A 24,461-nucleotide genomic window follows, 5' to 3' on the forward strand; every position below is an offset into this window, starting at 1 on the left:
CTTTTTCACAGAAGGATTGCTAATCTTCCTGATATTCATTGTTTTGTACAAGCTTTGGTTCGTATAAAACCTGTCATTAAGTCAATTTCTCCTCCTTGGAGTTTGAATTTGGTTCTGGGGGCTCTTCAAGCTCCTCCTTTTGAACCCATGCATTTTTTGGTCATTATATTACTTTCTTGGAAAGTTTTGTTTCTTTTGGCCATCTCTTCTGCCAGAAGAGTCTCTGAATTATCTACTCTTTTCTCCAACATAGGTGTGTCCGGTCCACGGCGTCATCCTTACTTGTGGGATATTCTCCTCCCCAACAGGAAATGGCAAAGAGCCCAGCAAAGCTGGTCACATGATCCCTCCTAGGCTCCGCCTACCCCAGTCATTCTCTTTGCCGTTGTACAGGCAACATCTCCACGGAGATGGCTTAGAGTTTTTTAGTGTTTAACTGTAGTTTTTATTATTCAATCAAGAGTTTGTTATTTTAAAATAGTGCTGGTATGTACTATTTACTCAGAAACAGAAAAGAGATGAAGATTTCTGTTTGTATGAGGAAAATGATTTTAGCACCGTAACTAAAATCCATGGCTGTTCCACACAGGACTGTTGAGAGCAATTAACTTCAGTTGGGGGAACAGTGTGCAGTCTCTTACTGCTTGAGGTATGACACATTCTAACAAGACGATGTAATGCTGGAAGCTGTCATTTTCCCTATGGGATCCGGTAAGCCATGTTTATTAAGATAGTAAATAAGGGCTTCACAAGGGCTTATTAAGACTGTAGACTTTTTCTGGGCTAAATCGATTCATTATTAACACATATTTAGCTTTGAGGAATCATTTATTCTGGGTATTTTGATATGATTATATCGGCAGGCACTGTTTTAGACACCTTATTCTTTAGGGGCTTTCCCTAATCATAGTCAGAGCCTCATTTTCGCGCCGGTATGGCGCACTTGTTTTTGAGGACAGCATGGCATGCAGCTGCATGTGTGTGGAGCTCTGATACATAGAAAAGTCTTTCTGAAGGCATCATTTGGTATCGTATTCCCCTTTGGGCTTGGTTGGGTCTCAGCAAAGCAGATTCCAGGGACTGTAAAGGGGTTAAATATAAAAACGGCTCCGGTTTCGTTATTTTAAGGGTTAAAGCTTCCAAATTTGGTGTGCAATACTTTTAAGGCTTTAAGACACTGTGGTGAAATTTTGGTGAATTTTGAACAATTCCTTCATACTTTTTCGCAATTGCAGTAATAAAGTGTGTTTAGTTTAAAATTTAAAGTGACAGTAACGGTTTTATTTTAAAACGTTTTTTGTGCTTTGTTATCAAGTTTATGCCTGTTTAACATGTCTGAACTACCAGATAGATTGTGTTCTGACTGTGGGGAAACCAAGGTTCCTTCTCATTTAACTATATGTATTTTATGTCATAAAAAAATTTAGTAAAAATGATGCCCAAGATGATTCCTCAAGTGAGGGGAGTAAGCATGGTACTGCATCATCCCCTCCTTCGTCTACACCAGTCTTGCCCATACAGGAGGCCCCTAGTACATCTAGTGCGCCAATACTCCTTACTATGCAACATTTAACGGCTGTAATGGATAATTCTATCAAAAACATTTTAGCCAATATGCCCACTTATCAGCGAAAGCGCGACTGCTCTGTTTTAGAAAATTCTGTAGAGCATGAGAACGCTGATGATATGGTTTCTGAAGGGCCCCTACACCAGTCTGAGGGGGCCAGGGAGGTTTTGTCTGAGGGAGAAATTTCAGATTCAGGAAACATTTCTCAACAAGCTGAACCTGATGTGATTACTTTTAAATTTAAGTTGGAACATCTCCGCGCTCTGCTTAAGGAGGTGTTATCCAATTTGGATGATTGTGATTATCTGGTCATTCCAGAACCACTATGTAAAATGGAAAAGTTCTTAGAGGCCCCGGGGCCCCCCGAAGCTTTTCCTATATCCAAGCGGGTGGCGTACATTGTTAGTAAAGAATGGGACAGGCCCGGTATACCTTTAGTACCTCCCCCCATATTTATAAAATTGTTTTCCTATAGTCGACCCCAGAAAGGACTGATGGCAGACAGTCCCCAAGGTCGAGGGGGCGGTTTCTACTCTACACAAGCGCGCCACTATACCCATAGAAGATAGTTGTGCTTTCCAAGATCCTATGGATAAAAAATTAGAAGGTCTGCTAAAAAGATGTTTGTTCAGCAAGGTTCCCTTCTACAACCAATTGCATGCATTGTCCCTGTCACTGCAGCCGCGTGTTTCTAGTTTGATGAGCTAGGAAAGGCGATTATTTGTAATTCTTCTTCTTATGAGGAGATTATGGACAGAATTCGTGCTCTTAAATTGGCTAATTCTTTCACCCTAGACGCCACCTTGCAATTGGCTAGGTTAGCGGCGAAAAAATTCTGGGTTTGCTATTGTGGCGCAGAGCGCTTTGGTTAAAATCTTGGGCAGCGGATGCGTCTTCCAAGAACAAATTGCTTGACATTCCTTTCAAGGGGAAAACACTCTTTGGCCCTGACTTGAAAGAGATTATCTCTGATATCACTGGGGGCAAGGGCCACGCCCTTCCTCAGGATAGGTCTTTTCAAGACCAAAAATAAACCTAAGTTTCGTCCCTTTCGCAGAAACGGATCAGCCCCAAGGGCTACGTCCTCTAAGCAGGAAGGTAATACTTCTCAAGCCAATCCAGCCTGGAGACCTATGCAAGGCTGGAACAAAGGAAAGCAGGCCAGGAAACCTGCCACTGCTACCAAGACAGCATGAAATGTTGGCCCCCGATCCGGGACCGGATCTGGTGGGGGGCAGACTCTCTCTCTCTTCGCTCAGGCTTGGGCAAGAGATGTTCTGGATCCTTGGGCGCTAGAAATAGTCTCCCAAGGTTATTCTCTGGAGTTCAAGGGGCTTCCTCCAAGGGGGAGGTTCCACAGGTCTCAGTTGTCTTCAGACCACATAAGAAGACAGGCATTCTTACATTGGGTAGAAGACCTGCTAAAAATGGGAGTGATTCATCCTGTTCCATTAGGAGAACAAGGGATGGGGTTCTACTCCAATCTGTTCATAGTTCCCAAAAAAGAGGGAACGTTCAGACCAATCTTAGATCTCAAGATCTTGAACAAGTTTCTCAAGGTTCCATCGTTCAAGATGGAAACCATTCGAACACTTCTTCCTTCCATCCAGGAAGGTCAATTCATGACCAAGGTGGATTTCAAGGATGCGTATCTACATATTCCTATCCACAAGGAACATCATCGGTTCCTAAGGTTTGCATTCCTGGACAAGCATTTCCAGTTCGTGGCGTTTTCTTTCGGATTAGCCACTGCTCCTAGGATTTTCTCATAGGTACTAGGGTCCCTTCTGGCGGTGCTAAGACCAAGGGGCATTGCTGTAGTACCTTACTTGGACGACATTCTGATTCGAGCGTCGTCCCTTCCTCAAGTAAAGGCTCACACGGACATTGTCCTGGCCTTTCTCAGATCTCACGGATGGAAAGTGAACGTGGAAAAGAGTTCTCTATCTCCGTCAACGAGGGTTCCCTTCTTGGGAACTATAATAGACTCCTTAGAAATGAGGATTTTTCTGACAGAAGCCAGAAAAACAAAACTTCTAGACTCTTGTCGGATACTTCATTCCGTTCCTCTTCCTTCCATAGCGCAGTGCATGGAAGTGATAGGTTTGATGGTAGCGGCAATGGACATAGTTCCTTTTGTGCGCATTCATCTAAGACCATTACAACTGTTCATGCTCAGTCAGTGGAATGGGGACTATTCAGACTTGTCTCCGAAGATACAAGTAAATCAGAGGACCAGAGACTCATTCCGTTGGTGGCTGTCCCTGGACAACCTGTCTCAAGGGATGACCTTCCGCAGACCAGAGTGGGTCATTGTCACGACCGACGCCAGTCTGATGGGCTGGGGCGCGGTCTGGGGATCCCTGAATGCTCAGGGTCTTTGGTCTCGGGTAGAATCTCTTCTACCGATAAATATTCTGGAACTGAGAGCGTTATTCAATGCTCTCAAAGCTTGGCCTCAGCTAGCGAGGGCCAAGTTCATACATCAACCATCAGGGGGGAACAAGGAGTTCCCTAGCGATGGAAGAAGTGACCAAAATCATTCTATGGGCGGAGTCTCACTCCTGCCACCTGTCTGCTATCCACATCCCAGGAGTGGAAAATTGGGAAGCGGATTTTCTGAGTCGTCAGACATTGCATCCGGGGGAGTGGGAACTCCATCCGGAAATCTTTGCCCAAGTCACTCAACCGTGGGGCATTCCAGACATGGATCTGATGGCCTCTCGTCAGAACTTCAGAGTTCCTTACTACGGGTACAGATCCAGGGATCCCAAGGCGGCTCTAGTGGATGCACTAGTAGCACCTTGGACCTTCAAACTAGCTTATGTGTTCCCGCCGTTTCCTCTCATCCCCAGGCTGGTAGCCAGGATCAATCAGGAGAGGGCGTCGGTGATTTTGATAGCTCCTGCGTGGCCACGCAGGACTTGGTATGCAGATCTGGTGAATATGTCATCGGCTCCACCATGGAAGCTACCTTTGAGACGAGACCTTCTTGTTCTAGGTCCGTTCGACCCACTCCAGCTGACTGCTTGGAGATTGAACGCTTGATCTTATCAAAGCGAGGGTTCTCAGATTCTGTTATTAATACTCTTGTTCAGGCCTGAAAGCCTGTAACCAGAAAAATTACCACATAATTTGGTATATCTGTTGGTGTGAATCTGCAGGATTCCCTTGGGACAAGGTTAAGATTCCTAAGAGTCTATCCTTCCTTCGAGAAGGATTGGAAAAAGGATTATCTGCAAGTTCCTTGATGGGACAGATTTCTGCCTTGTCTGTGTTACTTCACAAAAAGCTGGCAGCTGTGCCAGATGTTCTAGCCTTTGTTCAGGCTCTGGTTAGAATCAAGCCTGTTTACAAAATTTTGACTCCTCCTTGGAGTCTCAAACTAGTTCTTTCAGTTCTTCAGGGGGTTCCGTTTGAACCCTTACATTCCGTTGATATTAAGTTATTATCTTGGAAAGTTTTGTTTTTGGTTGCAATTTCTTCTGCTAGAAGAGTTTCAGAATTATCTGCTCTGCAGTGTTCTTCTCCTTATCTGGTGTTCCATGCAGATAAGGTGGTTTTGCGTACTAAACCTGGTTTTCTTCCAAAAGTTGTTTCTAACAAAAACATTAACCAGGAGATAGTTGTGCCTTCTTTGTGTCCTAATCCAGTTTCAAAGAAGGAACGTTTGTTGCACAACTTGGATGTAGTTCGTGCTCTCAAATTTTACTTAGCAGCTACTAAGGATTTCAGACAAACTTTGTCTTTGTTTGTTGTTTATTCTGGTTAACGGAGAGGTCAAAAAGCAACTTCTACCTCTCTCTCCTTCTGGATTAAAAGCATTATCCGATTGGCTTATGAGACTGCCGGACGGCAGCCTCCTGAAAGAATCACAGCTCACTCCACTAGGGCTGTGGCTTCCACATGGGCCTTCAAGAACGAGGCTTCTGTTGATCAGATATGTAAGGCAGCGACTTGGTCTTCACTGCACACTTTTTCTAAATTTTACAAATTTGATACTTTTGCTTCTTCTGAGGCTATTTTTGGGAGAAAGGTTTTGCAAGCCGTGGTGCCTTCCATTTAGGTGACCTGATTTGCTCCCTCCCTTCATCCGTGTCCTAAAGCTTTGGTATTGGTTCCCACAAGTAAGGATGACGCCGTGGACCGGACACACCTATGTTGGAGAAAACAGAATTTATGTTTACCTGATAAATTACTTTCTCCAACGGTGTGTCCGGTCCACGGCCCGCCCTGGTTTTTTTAATCAGGTCTGATAATTTATTTTCTTTAACTACAGTCACCACGGTAACATATGGTTTCTCCTATGCAAATATTCCTCCTTAACGTCGGTCGAATGACTGGGGTAGGCGGAGCCTAGGAGGGATCATGTGACCAGCTTTGCTGGGCTCTTTGCCATTTCCTGTTGGGGAGGAGAATATCCCACAAGTAAGGATGACGCCGTGGACCGGACACACCGTTGGAGAAAGTAATTTATCAGGTAAACATAAATTCTGTTTTTTTGTGAGTCTCCTTTTCTGATTTTGCATCAGGATAAGGCGGTGCTGCGAACTTCTTTTGAATTTTTTACCTAAGGTTGTGAATTCTAACAACATTAGTAGAGAAATTGTGGTTCCTTCATTATGCCCTAATCCTAAGAATTCTAAGGAGAAATCATTGCATTCTTTGGATGCTGTTAGCGCTTTGTAATATTATGTTGAAGCTATTAAGTCTTTCCGAAAGACTTCTAGTCTATTTGTCATCTTTTCCGGTTCTAGAAAAGACCAGAAAGCTTCTGCCATTTCTTTGGCATCTTGGTTGAAATCTTTATTTCATCATGCCTATGTTGAGTCGGGTAACACTCCGCCTCAAAGGATTACAGCTCATTCTACTAGGTTAGTTTCTACTTCCTGGGCGTTTAAGAATGAAGCTTCGGTTGATCAGATTTGCAAAACAGCAACTTGGTCCTCTTTGCATACTTTTACTAAATTCTACCATTTTGATGTGTTTTCTTCTTCTGAAGCAGTTTTTGGTAGAAACGTACTTCAGGCAGTGGTTTCAGTTTGAATCTTCTGCTTATGTTTTTTCATTAAAAATTTTATTCTGGGTGTGGATTATTTTCAGCAGGAATTGGCTGTCTTTATTTTATCCCTCCCTCTCTAGTGACTCTTGTGTGGAAAGATCCACATCTTGGGTAATCATTATCCCATACGTCACTAGCTCATGGACTCTTGCTAATTACATGATAGAAAACATAATTTATGTAAGAACTTACCTGATAAATTCATTTCTTTCATATTAGCAAGAGTCCATGAGGCCCGCCCTTTTTTGTGGTGGTTTTGATTTTTTTGTATAAAGCACAATTATTCCAATTCCTTATTTTATATGCTTTCGCACTTTTCTCCAACATAGGTGTGTCCGGTCCACGGCGTCATCCTTACTTGTGGGATATTCTCTTCCCCAACAGGAAATGGCAAAGAGCCCAGCAAAGCTGGTCACATGATCCCTCCTAGGCTCCGCCTTCCCCAGTCATTCTCTTTGCCGTTGTACAGGCAACATCTCCACGGAGATGGCTTAGAGTTTTTTGGTGTTTAACTGTAGTTTTTATTATTCAATCAAGAGTTTATTTTAAAATAGTGCTGGTATGTACTATTTACTCTGAAACAGAAAGGTGATGAAGATTTCTGTTTGTAAGAGGAAAATGATTTTAGCAACCGTTACTAAAATCGATGGCTGTTTCCACACAGGACTGTTGAGAGGAATTAACTTCAGTTGGGGGAAACAGTGAGCAGACTTTTGCTGCTTGAGGTATGACACATTTCTAACAAGACGATGTAATGCTGGAAGCTGTCATTTTCCCTATGGGATCCGGTAAGCCATTTTTATTACATAAGAAAAAAAGGGCTTCACAAGGGCTTTTAAGACTGTAGACATTTTCTGGGCTAAAACGATTAATATATAAGCATATTTTAATACTTCATAGCTTTGAGGAATTATTTTATTCTTGGGAATTATGTAAAATAACCGGCAGGCACTGTATTGGACACCTTATTCTCTAGGGGCTTTCCCTAATCATAGGCAGAGCCTCATTTTCGCGCCTCTATTGCGCACTTGTTTTTGGGAAGCATGACATGCAGATGCATGTGTGAGGAGCTCTGATACATAGAAAAGACTTTCTGAAGGCGTCATTTGGTATCGTATTCCCCTTTGGGCTTGGTTGGGTCTCAGCAAAGCAGATACCAGGGACTGTAAAGGGGTTAAATATAAAAACGGCTCCGGTTCCGTTATTTTAAGAGTTAAAGCTTTCAAATTTGGTGTGCAATACTTTTAAGGCTTTAAGACACTGTGGTGAAATTTTGGTGAATTTTGAACAATTCCTTCATACTTTTTCACATTTGCAGTAATAAAGTGTGTTCAGTTTAAAATTTAAAGTGACAGTAACGGTTTTATTTTAAAACGTTTTTTGTACTTTGTTATCAAGTTTATGCCTGTTTAACATGTCTGAACTACCAGATAGACTGTGTTCTGTATGTGGGGAAGCCAAGGTTCCTTCTCATTTAAATAGATGTGATTTATGTGACACAAAATTTAGAGAAAATGATGCCCAAGATGATTCCTCAAGTGAGGGGAGTAAGCATGGTACTGCATCATCCCCTCCTTCGTCTACACCAGTCTTGCCCACACAGGAGGCCCCTAGTACATCTAGTGCGCCAATACTCCTTACTATGCAACAATTAACGGCTGGATAATTCTATCAAAAACATTTTAGCCAAAATGCCCACTTATCAGCGAAAGCGCGACTGCTCTGTTTTAGAAAATACTGAAGAGCATGAGGACGCTGATGATATTGGTTCTGAAGTGCCCCTACACCAATCTGAGGGGGCCGGGGAGGTTTTGTCTGAGGGAGAAATTTCAGATTCAGGGAAAATTTCTCAACAAGCTGAACCTGATGTAATTACATTCAAATTTAAATTGGAACATCTCCGCGCCCTGCTTAAGGAGGTGTTATCTACTCTGGATGATTGTGAGAATTTGGTCATTCCAGAGAAATGATGTAAAATGGACAAGTTCCTAGAGGTCCCGGGGCCCCCCGAAGCTTTTCCTATACCCAAGCGGGTGGCGGACATTGTAAACAAAGAATGGGAAAGGCCCGGCATATCTTTCGTCCCTCCCCCTATATTTAAGAAATTGTTTCCTATGGTCGACCCCAGAAAGGACTTATGGCAGACAGTCCCCAAGGTCGAGGGGGCGGTTTCTACTCTAAACAAACGCACCACTATACCCATAGAAGATAGTTGTGCTTTCAAAGATCCTATGGATAAAAAATTAGAGGGTTTGCTTAAAAAGATGTTTGTTCAGCAAGGTTACCTTCTACAAATCAATTTCCAGTTTCGATGAACTAGAAAAGGCGCTCAATAAAGATTCTTCTTATGAGGAGATTTTGGACAGAATTCATGCTCTCAAATTGGCTAACTCTTTCACCCTAGACGCCACTTTGCAATTGGCTAGATTAGCGGCGAAAAATTCTGGGTTTGCTATTGTGGCGCGCAGAGCGCTTTGGCTAAAATCTTGGTCAGCGGATGCGTCTTCCAAGAACAAATTGCTTAACATTCCTTTCAAGGGGAAAACGCTGTTTGGCCCTGACTTGAAAGAGATTATTTCTGATATCACTGGGGGCAAGGGCCACGCCCTTCCTCAGGATAGGTCTTTCAAGGCCAAAAATAAACCTAATTTTCGTCCCTTTCGCAGAAACGGACCAGCCCCAAGTGCTACGTCCTCTAAGCAAGAGGGTAATACTTCTCAATGCAAGGCTGGAACAAAGGTAAGCAGGCCAAGAAACCTGCCACCAAGACAGCATGAGATGTTGGCCCCTGATCCGGGACCGGATCTGGTGGGGGGCAGACTCTCTCTCTTCGCTCAGGCTTGGGCAAGAGATGTTCTGCATCCTTGGGCGCTAGAAATAGTCTCCCAAGGGTATCTTCTGGAATTCAAGGGGCTTCCCCCGAGGGGGAGGTTCCACAGGTCTCAATTGTCTTCAGACCACATAAAAAAACAGGCATTCTTACATTGTGTAGAAGACCTGTTAAAAATGGGAGTGATTCATCCTGTTCCATTAGGAGAACAAGGGATGGGGTTCTACTCCAATCTGTTCGTAGTTCCCAAAAAAGAGGGAACATTCAGACCAATCTTAGATCTCAAGATCCTAAACAAGTTTCTCAAGGTTCCATCGTTCAAAATGGAAACCATTCGAACAATTCTTCCTTCCATCCAGGAAGGTCAATTCATGACCACGGTGGATTTAAAGGATGCGTATCTACATATTCCTATCCACAAGGAACATCATTGGTTCCTAAGGTTCGCATTTCTGGACAAGCATTACCAGTTTGTGGCACTTCCGTTCGGATTAGCCACTGCTCCAAGAATTTTCACAAAGGTGCTAGGGTCCCTTCTAGCGGTGCTAAGACCAAGGGACATTGCAGTAGTACCTTACTTGGACGACATTCTGATTCAAGCGTCGTCCCTTCCACAAGCAAAGGCTCACACGGACATTGTCCTGGCCTTTCTCAGATCTCACGGGTGGAAAGTGAACGTAGAAAAAAGTTCTCTATCTCCGTCAACAAGGGTTTCCTTCTTGGGAACAATAATAGACTCCTTAGAAATGAGGATTTTTCTGACAGAGGCCAGAAAATCAAAACTTCTAAACTCTTGTCAAATACTTCATTCTGTTCCTCTTCCTTCCATAGCGCAGTGCATGGAAGTAATAGGTTTGATGGTAGCGGCAATGGACATAGTTCCTTTTGCGCGAATTCATCTAAGACCATTACAACTGTGCATGCTCAGTCAGTGGAATGGGGATTATACAGACTTGTCTCCGACGATACAAGTAGATCAGAGGACCAGAGATTCACTCCGTTGGTGGCTGTCCCTGGACAACCTGTCACAGGGGATGAGCTTCCGCAGACCAGAGTGGGTCATTGTCACGACCGACGCCAGTCTGGTGGGCTGGGCGCGGTCTGGGGACCCCTGAAAGCTCAGGGTCTTTGGTCTCGGGAAGAATCTCTTCTCCCGATAAATATTCTGGAACTGAGAGCGATATTCAATGCTCTCAAGGCTTGGCCTCAGCTAGCAAAGGCCAAATTCATACGGTTTCAATCGGACAACATGACGACTGTTGCGTACATCAACCATCAGGGGGGAACAAGGAGTTCCCTGGCGATGGAAGAAGTGACCAAAATCATTCAATGGGCGGAGACTCACTCCTGCCACTTGTCTGCAATCCACATCCCAGGAGTGGAAAATTGGGAAGCGTCAGACATTTCATCCGGGGGAGTGGGAACTCCATCCGGAAATCTTTGCCCAAATTACTCAGTTGTGGGGCATTCCAGACATGGATCTGATGGCCTCTCGTCAGAACTTCAAGGTTCCTTGCTACGGGTCCAGATCCAGGGATCCCAAGGCGACTCTAGTAGATGCACTAGTAGCACCTTGGACCTTCAAACTAGCTTATGTATTCCCGCCGTTTCCTCTCATCCCCAGGCTGGTAGCCAGGATCAATCAGGAGAGGGCATCGGTGATCTTGATAGCTCCTGCGTGGCCACGCAGGACTTGGTATGCAGACCTGGTGAATATGTCATCGGCTCCACCATGGAAGCTACCTTTGAGACGGGACCTTCTTGTTCAAGGTCCGTTCGAACATCCGAATCTGGTCTCACTCCAACTGACTGCTTGGAGATTGAACGCTTGATCTTATCAAAGCGAGGGTTCTCAGATTCTGTCATTGATACTCTTGTTCAGGCCAGAAAGCCTGTAACTAGAAAAATCTACCACAAAATATGGAAAAAATATATCTGTTGGTGTGAATCTAAAGGATTCCCTTGGGACAAGATAAAAATTCCTAAGATTCTATCCTTTCTTCAAGAAGGTTTGGAGAAAGGATTATCTGCAAGTTCCTTGAAGGGACAGATTTCTGCCTTGTCTGTGTTACTTCACAAAGAGCTGGCAGCTGTGCCAGATGTTCAAGCCTTTGTTCAGGCTCTGGTTAGAATCAAGCCTGTTTACAAACCTTTGACTCCTCCTTGGAGTCTCAATTTAGTTCTTTCAGTTCTTCAGGGGGTTCCGTTTGAACCCTTACATTCCGTTGATATTAAGTTATTATCTTGGAAAGTTTTGTTTTTGGTTGCAATTTCTTCTGCTAGAAGAGTTTCAGAATTATCTGCTCTGCAGTGTTCTCCTCCTTATCTGGTGTTCCATGCAGATAAGGTGGTTTTGCGTACTAAACATGGTTTTCTTCCGAAAGTTGTTTCTAACAAAAACATTAACCAGGAGATAGTCGTGCCTTCTTTGTGTCCGAATCCAGTTTCAAAGAAGGAACGTTTGTTGCACAATTTGGACGTAGTTCGTGCTCTAAAATTCTATTTAGATGCTACAAAGGATTTTAGACAAACATCTTCCTTGTTTGTTGTTTATTCTGGTAAAAGGAGAGGTCAAAAAGCAACTTCTACCTCTCTCTCTTTTTGGCTTAAAAGCATCATCAGATTGGCTTACGAGACTGCCGGACGGCAGCCTCCTGAAAGAATCACAGCTCATTCCACTAGGGCTGTGGCTTCCACATGGGCCTTCAAGAACGAGGCTTCTGTTGATCAGATATGTAAGGCAGCGACTTGGTCTTCACTGCACACTTTTACTAAATTTTACAAATTTGATACTTTTGCTTCTTCTGAGGCTATTTTTGGGAGAAAGGTTTTGCAAGCCGTGGTGCCTTCCATCTAGGTGACCTGATTTGCTCCCTCCCTTCATCCGTGTCCTAAAGCTTTGGTATTGGTTCCCACAAGTAAGGATGACGCCGTGGACCGGACACACCTATGTTGGAGAAAACAGAATTTATGTTTACCTGATAAATTACTTTCTCCAACGGTGTGTCCGGTCCACGGCCCGCCCTGGTTTTTTAATCAGCTCTGATAATTTATTTTCTTTAACTACAGTCACCACGGTATCATATGATTTCTCCTATGCAAATATTCCTCCTTTACGTCGGTCGAATGACTGGGGAAGGCGGAGCCTAGGAGGGATCATGTGACCAGCTTTGCTGGGCTCTTTGCCATTTCCTGTTGGGGAAGAGAATATCCCACAAGTAAGGATGACGCCGTGGACCGGACACACCGTTGGAGAAAGTAATTTATCAGGTAAACATAAATTCTGTTTTTTCTTATCACCCCACTTCTTGGCTATTCGTTAAACTGAATTGTGGGTGTGGTGAGGGGTGTATTTATAGGCATTTTAAGGTTTGGGAAACTTTGCCCCTCCTGGTAGGAATGTATATCCCATACGTCACTAGCTCATGGACTCTTGCTAATATGAAAGAAATGAATTTATCAGGTAAGTTCTTACATAAATTATGTTATATATATATATATATATATATATATATATATATATATATATATATATATATATATATATATATATTCTCATTTGATTATCTTGACTACATGAAGATATTATTCCTTTTGCAAGATTTATTTTTATTTAAGCCATACAGGGACTTTAAATGCCAATTTGTCTGGGGGCTCCACATGGGAAACTCCATAGGAGATCATTTAACTTGTGGTTGTTAAAAATTTCAGTTCTTGAAAATGTTTGTGTTTTCAAACCTTCTCCCAGACGGATCGGCTCCTCACCTTGGCAGGAAACCCATATATGGGCATGTATTTTTGAGACTCCATCATGCTAATTTCCACTTCCTTGAAATTGTGAGCATTTCATTAGGCCTTAAATTAAAAGTTTTAGACATTTACGTCTCTATTCACTGTATGGGGTAAGGGATGTTTTAAAGTGACTATCTTGCTCTCAGATGTTCTGTTAATCAAGAAAGGGAAACTTCGTGTTTGATCCCAGATTTATGATATACAAAATAAACATGGCCATTTCTTTTGAAACAATTTCTCTTTCTTTGAAATGACAGTCTGAGATTAACTAGGCCAACTGTCTTCTGATGAGTGAGAGTGGGGGTTTGATTTACATACAGTGATCTTTTGGAGTTTTACAAATCAAGTGAATTATTTTATGTATACAGCCACATCACCATTAAATAATAAGTATACCTGTGTATATCATCTAATAATATTTCAAATACCTTGACAACTACCATTTGCCCTCGCCATAGAAACGCTAGCTAGCAGCATGCGAAATAACCCAGAAATTAAAGGCATCACTGTAGGAATACAGAACACAAGATAGCAATGTATGCTGATGATATTCTGCTAACAATCTCTGACGCAATCCCCTCACTCCAAGCGGCCCTAGCAGAGTTTTCTAGATACGGGGTGGTCTCGAACTTCCTCCTAAACCCCTCAAAGTCTGAGATACTGAATATATCCGAGCCCAACAGCATTTTCACTAGCCTTAGACAACACTGCCCGATCAAAATTGCGTCATCCTCTATCAAATACTTAGGTATCTCTCTCACACCACAGATAAGAGAAACGGTAAATAATAATTATAGGGCAATAAGGGACGAGGTGGTGAGAGACCTCTCCGGCTGGAAAAACAAAACGATATCATGGCTCGGCCGAATCGGCATAGTCAAAATGAATATTCTCCCCAGAGTCCTCTCTGTCCTCCAAGCCATACCGATTTCGACATCAACACATTTACTTCACCAAATACAGATGGAGGCATACATATGGAATGGGATAAAAACCTAGAGTTAACGGCAAAACATTATACCTGCCCAGGGAAGGGGGAGAAGCAGGGGTTCTCCACTTAGATATAAATCGGAGGGCTATAAATCTACAGAGACTAATAGAATGGTGCCATAATTCAAACAGCAAAGCATGGACACAGCTAGATTGCGAGATAATCCATAGAGGGAACGTGGGCGCACTGGCTTGGGTGACGCTCGCCACTACCCACTCCTACGGGAAGTCTTCACAGTGTGAGACAGGATAGTCAGAGTTGAACCCTCCATTTCAACCTGCACTTCACCTCTAACCCCAGTATGAGACCCAGACATCGGACTGAGACTTAGCGTGCCAGAACACACACACACCCACTAACAGACATTATAACGCACACCTTGTACCGAGGGAAAATAAAGCCCCAGTCCGAACTTGTGGAATGGGATAGCCAGACATTCGCCTCGTGGTTTAGCGTGGCACAACTCTCTCCCACTTTTACTCGACACACAGACACAAAAATAACTTTAGCAGGCGAAAAACTCCTTTCAAAACACTATGCGTCTCACAACAGCCCCCTAGACATCTAATCTCTCAACTCTACAGAATACTTCTCATGAAGGGAGATTCGGACCTGCCATCCTATGTACATGCCTGGCACAATGAGCTGGGGCTGGTTATTGAGACAGGTGACTGGCATGCAATATTCAAGAAAAACAAAAAAAACTCTTGTCGACCAGAATTCAGGAGATGCATTACAAATTCTTGAGTCGCTGGTTCCTAACACTGCAGAGGCTTAAAAAAATCTACCCAAACACGAGCGGGGAGTGCTGGAGGGGCTGTGGCGAGGGGGGCACGTTGCTCCATATGTGTTGGACGTCTCCCCATATCAGATCTTTCTGGGACGAGGTGTTGAGGGATATGGGCAGAGTTCTGAGCATCAACATCATACCTAACCCATGTCACCTGCTATATCACGACCTCCCTGGGACAAGCGGAGGGGAAGAACGGCAACTCATGCTCCTGATGCTCAGTGCAGCTAAGGGGCTGATACCTAGGTACTGGAAATCGCAAAAAACTCCAACCCTATCGGAGTGGAGGGCTAGAGTCGGAGATCTGCTCCAACTCGAACAATATCCTTACCGAAAGACAAGGAAAATGACACACAAACTCATGCAACTGGCATGGGAAGGGCATCTAACTTTACTACCGCACGCGGCAGACCACCGGCAGTTAATCCCAAAGATACTAACTAGAGGTCCGGTAGCCACTAACCCTCCCCCCACCCTTCCCCCATTTTTTTTCTCCCTCTTTCTCCTCCCCCTTTTCCCTCTTCTTATTCCCTTACTCTAACCCCCTCATTTGAACACTCAATGCCAATTACTGTAAAATTCAGTAAAACAAGCTCAGATTTGAGGGATTTAGTTCCTCACATTGATGTTAAATCGCTGGACACTTAATATGATGCATCTATTAAGAAGCATCTATTAAGAACATCGACTAGGCATGTCGGCAAGTTTATTGTTAGACCTGACATTGATTGTTGATTATAACATTTGCCTTGGTTGTATTGTATAATTTTCAAACAAAGCTCGTTTAACAAAAAAAAAACCTAAAACATACTTTATTTTGGGGCACTTTTGGAAAATTAACTGGAGATCTGATTTAATTTTTGGAGCGCTAATTGCTACAGCGAGCTTGCAGTAGCAAAAAAACAACCACTTGTAATGGCTAGTTATTTATTGCACGCCTGTAAGTGGGCGAATTTGCCTGTTTACGGGCGCGCAATAAATTCTGTTTCTGGGGTAAATATCAATTGATTGATTTTTTTTTTTTTTTTTTTTGTTTGTTTAAAGACACGATGAGTCTACGGATTTCATCCTTGTGGGATTATGTCTCCTGGTCAGCAGGAGGAGGCAAAGAGCACCACAACAGAGCTGTATATATAGCTCCTCCCTTCCCTCCCACTCCAGTCATTCTCTTTGCCTGTGTTAGTGATAGGAAGAGGTAAAGTGAAGTGTTTAGATTCTTCAATCAAGAGTTTATTATTTTTAAAATGGTACCAGTGAGTGCTATGTTATTATAGGGTGTAGCCGTATTCCTTGTCAGCCTCTAGAGTAGAGCTACTGGTGGCTTTAAAGCAATGGGAGCTGGTGGGACATAATTCTCACTGCCCCTCCCATATTGTGTTGCTGCCCTTTTCAAAGATGGCCTTAGAAGATACTAAGGCTCTGTCTGTCTCCACAGAGCTATAGGAGGGAGAAGACCTCTTGATCCTGTGGGACCTATCATGCTGTCGGTCAGCATCGAGGTAATTGCAGTGTCTTATTTTTCTGGGCCACATAGTATCTCAGAAATGACTGTGCACTTGTTAATCCCACACTCGTCTGTTGGGAAACATGGGCTCTCTGGGAAGGACTTTTCCTATTGAACAGCTTGTGGGGTTTTCATATGGCCATGACAACCGACACTATTATTTCAGTTATAACTGGGACTGTAATTTATTGGTGGACATGGGCTCTTACAGTGAGGGCTCACCTAACGGTCACTGTGTACTGGGGGCAGACGCTGGGGGTATGTTTTACCGGAGCTTTGAAAAGAGGCTCCGGTTCATGGCTGTGTGTTTTGGGTGAACTGACGTCGATTAAGGCTTTTCTTATGCAACCTTAGTCGGATGGCTTACGCGACACCCACGAAGGGCGGGGCTTACTTTGGTGTGCTTGGGACTGTGAAACCACGCAGTGATTAGTACTCCGGAGTCCCGACTGTCAGTAAGGTTCATTGCATGTCAGGAGTGGCGCCACGACTGCATGGTTGCAAACTAAGCAGGCAGTCTTTGGCGTTCTGAGATACAATCTGGAGTTTTGACTAAGAGTGGTCGGTGGACCGTGGGGGCGGGTAGGCGCCTCAGCAGAGCTATTGAGACGAAGAGGTTTTTTTTTTCTTTTGTTAAAAACGCATTATATAGAAATAGTCTAGCTTAAAGCACAGTATCTTGTCATTTTCAAATGTATTGACAAGTATTTAATTAGTGCTTATACTCATTGTGTGTATTGACCATAAATTGAGGTTCTATACAATTTAAAGGAGCCAAGACCAATATTTTCTTGCTTTTTGCTATCATGGATTCGGATGATATCCAGAATGTTACATGTTCCATGTGTTTGAATGCCAATGTGGAACCTCCTGTTCCTTTTTGTCCCTCATGCATTAAGAGGGCTTTACACTATAGAGAACAAATTTTTTTTTTATAAAACTTTGCCCAAGGCGGATACTTCTCAGGAGTCTACAGATGAGATGCATAGTATGCCGCAGCTTTCTTCCCAAGCGTCACAGCCCTTAACGCCCGCTCAAGCGGTGCCATGTATTTCACCAGTTTCTGCAGCAATCACGTTAAAGGACATAGCTGCAGTTATGTCCTCTACACTTTCTGATGCGTTATCTGCCTTTCCCATATCGCAAGGCAAAGCGTACAAGAAGGGACAACTACGTTATCAATGCAGCCTCTGATACTATGATGGCGATCGCGGACGTACCCTCCCAGGGTTCTGAGTTGGAGGGTACTGAGGTCCTGTCCGAAGGTGAACTTTCTGACTCAGGAAGTGCCTTACCCCTGACTGATTCTGAAGTGGTTTCTTTCAGGTTTAAGCTTGAACACCTCTGCCTATTACTGAGGGAGGTGTTGGTGACTTTGGATGATTGTGACTCAATAGTGGTTCCTCCAGAGATATTGAGTAAGTTGGACAGATACTTGGAAGTTCCTTCTTACTCTGTTTTTCCAGTTCCAAAGAGGACTTCAGAAATTATGGCGAAGGAATGGGAGAGACCAGGTATTCCTTTCTCTCCTTCTCTCGTTTTTAAAAAGATGTACGCTATAGCCGACGCTGTTAGGGACTCTTGGCAGATGGTTCCTAAGATAGTCGGAGCCATTTCTACCCTGGCCAAACGGACTACTATTCCTATTGAGGATAGTTGTGCTTTCAAAGACCCTATGGATAAGAAGTTAGAGGGTCTCCTTATGAAGATTTACGTTCACCAGGGATTCCTATTACAACCAGCGGCTTGTATTGTTAGGGTTACCAGTGCGGCTGCTTATTGGTTTGATGCTCTGGAAGAGTCTCTTAAGACTGAGACTCCTTTGGAAGAGATACAGGATCGGATTAAAGCTCTTAAATTAGCTAAATTGTTTATTATGGATGCTTCTCTGCAGATTACTAAATTGGCAGCTGAGTTCGGGCTTTTCCATCTTAGCACGCAGAGCCTTATGGTTGAAGTCTTGGTCTGCGGATGTGTCATCCAAGTCTAAACTTTTGGCTATTCCTTACAAGGGGAAGACCCTGTTCGGACCTGACTTGAAGGAAATTATTTCTGATATCACGGGAGGCAAGGGTCATCTCCTCCCTCAGTATAAAAAATCCACACAGAGAGGTCGACAGAGTAATTTTCGTTCCTTTCGAAATTTCAAGGGAATCCCCCCTTCATCTTCCTCTAAACAGGAAGGGAACTATTCACAAACCAAGTCCACTTGGAGACCCAACCAGTCTTGGAACAAGGGTAAACAATCAAAGAAGCCTGCTGCTGCTTCCAAATCAGCATGAAGGGTTGGCCCCCGATCCGGGACCGGATCTAGTAGGGGCAGACTTTCATTCTTCATCCAGGCTTGGATAAGAGATGTTCAGGATCCCTGGGCAATAGAAATAGTGTCTCAGGGATACAAATTGGAGTTCAGAAATTCTTCCCCCAGAGGAAGGTTTCTTCTTTCACGATTATCTGCAGACCAGATAAAGAGAGGAGTTCTTACGTTGTGTAGGAGACTTCTCCATGGGAGTAATGTGTCCCGTTCAATACATTACCAGGGACAGGGGTTTTATTAAAATCTGTTTGTAGTTCCCAAAAAAGAGGGAACGTTCAGACCTATTTTAGACCTCAAAAGTCTAAACAAGTTTCTCAGAATTCCATCCTTCAATATGGAAACTATTCGTACCATTCTTCAGTTGATCCAAGAGGGTCAATTTATGACGACAGTGGATCTAAAGGATGCATATCTTCATGTTCCTATGCACATAGATCATCACAAGTTTCTGAGGTTTGCCTTTCTGGACAAACATTTTCAGTTTGTGGCTCTCCCTTTCGGTCTGGCCACGGTGCCCAGAATTTTCACAAAGGTTCTGGGGTCTCTACTGGCGGTTCTAAGACAGCGGGGCATTGCAGTGGCGCCTTATCTGGACGATATTCTGATCCAGACGTCATCTTATCAACTATCTAAGTCCCATACCGACATTGTGCTATCCTTCCTGGGAAATCACGGGTGGAAGGTAAATCTGGGAAAGAGTTTAATACCACAGACATGGGTACCCTTCTTGGGAACTCTAATCGACTCTCTATCCATGAAAATTTTTCTGACGGAGGTCAGAAGGTTAAAGCTTCTGAATATATGTCGAGCTATTCAGTCCAATCCTCAGCCGTCAGTGGCTCAGTGCATGGAGGTAATTGGATTGATGGTAGCGGCAATGGACATCGTTCCGTTTGCTCGGTTTCACCTCAGGCCTCTGCAACGGAGATTATACAGATTTGTCTCCTCAAATAACCCTAGATCAGGATACGAGGGACTCTCTTCTGTGGTGGTTGTCTCTGGATCATCTATCCCAGGGGACATGCTTTCGCAGACCTTCATGGGTGATTGTGACAATGGATGCCAGCCTTTTGGGATGGGGAGCAGTCTGGGGCTCTTTAAGGGCTCAAGGAGTATGTACTCGGGCAGAGTCTCTCCTTCCCATCAACATTCTAGAACTGAGGGCGATATTCAATGCACTTCTGGCCTGGCCTCAGTTGGCCTCGGCCCAATCCATCAGATTCCAATCGGACAACATAACGACAGTGGCTTACATCAGTCATCAGGGAGGAACAACTTAGCGATGACCGAGGTAGCCAAAATAATTCAGTGGGCGGAGACTCACTCTTGCCATCTGTTGGTGATCTACATCCCAGGCGTGGAAAACTGGGAAGCGGATTTTCTGAGCAGGCAGACCTTTCATCTGGGAGAATGGGAACTTCATCCGGAAATATTTCCCAACCTGATTCTCAGATTGGGTAGGCCGTAGTTGGATCTTATGGCGTCTCGTCAGAATGCCAAGCTTCCTAGTTACGGGTCCAGGGACCCCCAGGCTGAGCTGATAGATGCTTTGGCAGTTCCTTGGTCTTTCAGCCTAGCATATGTATTCCCCCCGTTTGCTTTCCTTCCCCGGGTGATTGCTCGAATCAAACAGGAGAGGGCATCAGTGATCCTCATCGCTCCTGCGTGGCCTCGCAGGATTTGGTATGCCGATCTGGTGGACATGTCATCTCTGCCACCGTGGAAGCTTCCATTGAGGAAGGACCTTCTAATTCAGGGTCCCTTCCATCACCGAATCTAGTTTCTCTGCAACTGACTGCTTGGAGATTGAACGCTTAATTTTATCCAAGCAAGGTTTTTCTGATTCGGTCATAGATACTTTGATTCAGGCACGTAAGCCTGTGCTAGGAAGATTTACCATAAGATATGGCGCAAATATCTTTATTGGTGTGAGTCCAAGGGCTACTCATGGAGTAGGGTTCGGGTTCCTAGGATTTTGTCTTTTCTCCAAGAAGGATTTGAGAGGGGGTTATCAGCGAGTTCCCTAAAGGGCCAGATCTCTGCTCTATCTATTTTGTTGCATAAGCGTTTGGCAGATCTTTTTGTCAGGCTCTGACTAGACTCAGGCCTGTGTTTAGACCAATTGCTCCTCCTTTGAGTTTGAATTTAGTTCTTAAAGTTCTTCAGGGGGTTCTGTTTGAACCTATGCATTCCATAGATATTAAGTTATTGTCTTGGAAAGTTTTATTTCTAGTTGCTATCTCTTCTGCTCGAAGAGTATCTGAGCTTTCGGCATTACAATATAATTCCCCTTACCTTATTTTTCATGCGGATAAGGTGGTGTTGCATACTAAGCTTGGTTTTCTTCCTAAAGTTGTTTCAGACAAGAACATTAATCAGGAGATTGTTGTTCCTCCTTTGTGTCCTAATCCTTCTCAGAAGGAACGTCTGTTACACAATTTGGACGTAGTCCGTGCATTGAAATTTTACTTACAGGTGACTAAAGATTTTAGTCAATCGTCTTCTTTATTTGTTTTTTCGAGATTAGGGGTCAGAAAGCTATGGCTACCTCTTTCCTTTTGGCTGAAGAGTATCATCCGCTTTGCATTTGAGACTGCTGGACAGCTGCCTCCTGAAAAGATTACGGTTCATTGGCTGAAGAGTATCATCCGCTTTGCATTTGAGACTGCTGGACAGCTGCCTCCTGAAAAGATTACGGTTCATTCCACTAGGGCTGTTGCTTCCTCATGGGCATTCAAAAATGATGCATCTGTTGAGCAGATTTGCAAGGCTGCAACTTGGTCTTCTCTTCACACTTTTTCTAAATTTTACAAATTTTATACTTTTGCCTCGGCTGGGGCTGTTTTTGGGAGAAAGGTTCTTCAAGCAGTGGTGCCTTCCGTTTAGGTTCCCTGTCTTGTCCCTCCTTTTTTCATCCGTGTACTATAGCTTTGGTATTGTATCCCACAAGTAAGGATGAAATCCATGGACTCATCGTGTCTTTAAAAAGAAAAGAAAATGTATGCTTACCTGATAAATGTGTTTCTTTTTAGACACAATCAGTCCACGGCCCGCCCTGTTATTTGAGACAGGTTTTTATTTTTGGTTAACCTTCAGTCACCTCTGCACCTTAGCTTTTCCTTTCTCTTCCTAACTTCGGTCTAATGACTGGAGTGGGAGGGAAGGGAGGAGTTATATATACAGCTCTGCTGTGGTGCTCTTTGCTTCCTCCTGCTGACCAGGAGGCGTAATCCCACAAGTATGGATGAAATCCGTGGACTCATCGTGTCTAAAAAGAAACAAATTTATCAGGTAAGCATACATTTTCTTTTTCCTGCAAGGAATTTTTGTAATTCCTTTGTATTCACTCGAGTAACTTGTATATATTTTCTATTTTAGCTTCATCTCGAATTAGTGATGCTCACTTGGCAGACACAATGATTGGTAAAGCTGTTGAACACATGTTTGAAACAGAAGATGGTTCTAAGGATGAGTGGAGAGGAATGGTCTTAGCAAGAGCTCCCATAATGAACACATGGTTTTATATAACCTACGAGAAGGACCCCGTTTTATATATGTATCAGCTATTAGATGACTACAAAGAAGGAGATCTCCGCATCATGCCAGACTCTAGTAAGTAGTAGTAGTAAAACGTCTTTTTTAGATCTTTAAAGGGACATGAAACCCAATTTTTTTTTCCTTAGCCAGATCGAGCTTGCAATTTTAAAAAAAACTTTCTAATTTACTTCTATTATCTAATTTGGTTTATTCTCTTGGTATCCTTTGTAAAGAGGCAGCAATGCACTACTAACACAGGTGAGCCAGTCACAAGGGGCATATATGTGCGGCCACCAATCAGCAGCTAGCTCTTTAGTGCACTACTGCTCCTGAGCCTACCTAGGTATACTTTTCAACAAAGGTACTAAGAAAAAAAAGATAGATATACAAGTAAAATGGAAATGTGTTAAAAATTGTATGCTCTTTCTGAATCGTATAAGAAAAATGTTTGTGTTTTGTATCCTGTTTAATTTATTTAAGTGTGTTTCTTATATTTGTCGCCACAACCATATAAGAATTCAGTTTGCCTTCTGTTCATTGCTCCCATTCTGTAAAACTTATGCCAGTTATGAAAATGAATGGCTAGAAGATCACAAATATCTTCAAGGGGATACCAAAGCAAAAGTTGAAATCAGGAAGGCACCCACAATTCCCAAAAGTTTTTTTTTTTACAGTCTCACAAGGTTGTCTATTTTAGTATATTTTCCGGCTCTCTGAAGAGATTGCATTAAAGTTTACCGTCACAATGTCCCCACTGAACATACATCAAAAAGCTCACAGAGAAAAAAAATAATGCTCTCTCATTTGGTTCTTAATTGGGAATTGGCTTGTCCTTCCGACTATAAAGTGATCTCCTGATGCTTGAAATATTAATTTTCCATTCTTCTTTTATGGTTGATTCTGTTGGCTACACTCCCACACATTCCCACACAAAAGTTCCTTTTTACCAAATAATATTCTGCTCCCTTACTTTGTTCCTGATTGACATGCACAATGAAAATGAAGCCACATTCCTTCTCTGTTAAATAGGTAACCTGGGAACAGGAAGTGTTAGGGATTAGTATAAAGCAGACTGCTTCCTATTTATTTACTTGCAAAAGAAAAATAAATATTTATGCTGGAAGAAAAGCTTTTATTTACTACCCTTGCCTGTGATGGCTAAGCCTATCTGCCCAGGTGGACATGAAGGGGTTAATAGCACTCAGCCTCTGGTTCCCTTACACCTTTACCTCTACAAGGATCTAAAGGGACACCAATTAAACCCAAATCCTGCCTACATCACCCAGATTAACAATACTGCCACTACCAAAAGTTTTGAATGTTTTGAATAAACTTACGACTAACAATTGGGTAATGTGACTTTAACCCCTTAGTGACCAGAGCACTTTTCCATTTTCTGTCCGTTTGGGACCAAGGCTATTTTTACATTTTTGCGGTGTTTGTGTTTAGCTGTAATTTTCTTCTTACTCATTTACTGTACCCACACATATTATATACCGTTTTTCTCGCCATTAAATGGACTTTCTAAAGATACCATTATTTTTATCATATCTTATAAATTACTATAAAAAAAATGATAAAATATGAGGAAAAATGGAAAGAAACACACTTTTTCTAACTTTGACCCCCAAAATCTGTTACATATCTAAAACCACCAAAAAACACCCATGCTAAATAGTTTCTAAATTTTGTCCTGAGTTTAGAAATACCCAATGTTTACATGTTCTTTGCTTTTTTTGCAAGTTATAGGGCCATAAATACAAGTAGCACTTTGCTATTTCCAAACCATTTTTTTCCAAAATTAGCGCTAGTTACATTAGAACACTGATATCTTTCAGGAATCCCTGAATATCCCTTGACATGTATATATTTTTTTTTAGTAGACATCCCAAAGTATTGATCTAGGCCAATTTTGGTATATTTCATACCACCATTTCACCGCCAAATGCGATCAAATACAAAAAATTGTTCACTTTTTCACAAATTTTTTCACAAACTTTCGATTTCTCACTGAAATTATTTACAAACAACTTGTGCAATTATGGCATAAATGGTTGTAAATTCTTCTCTG

At 42.9% G+C, this 24,461-nt stretch overlaps 1 protein-coding gene across 1 annotated transcript in view; it reads left to right on the forward strand.

The window, feature by feature from the left end:
- Nucleotides 1-24,461, forward strand: part of SPIN1 (spindlin 1) — a gene marked incomplete in the record, with an annotated part of 333,933 nt that overhangs the window by 276,337 nt on the left and 33,135 nt on the right. Inside the window, 1 exon segment of the mRNA XM_053702399.1 lies at nucleotides 22,232-22,465. Within this exon segment, the coding sequence (XP_053558374.1) occupies nucleotides 22,232-22,465 (234 nt within the window).

Source organism: Bombina bombina, chromosome 2 (genome assembly GCF_027579735.1).
Source record: "Bombina bombina isolate aBomBom1 chromosome 2, aBomBom1.pri, whole genome shotgun sequence".
Classification (NCBI taxonomy): domain Eukaryota; kingdom Metazoa; phylum Chordata; class Amphibia; order Anura; family Bombinatoridae; genus Bombina; species Bombina bombina.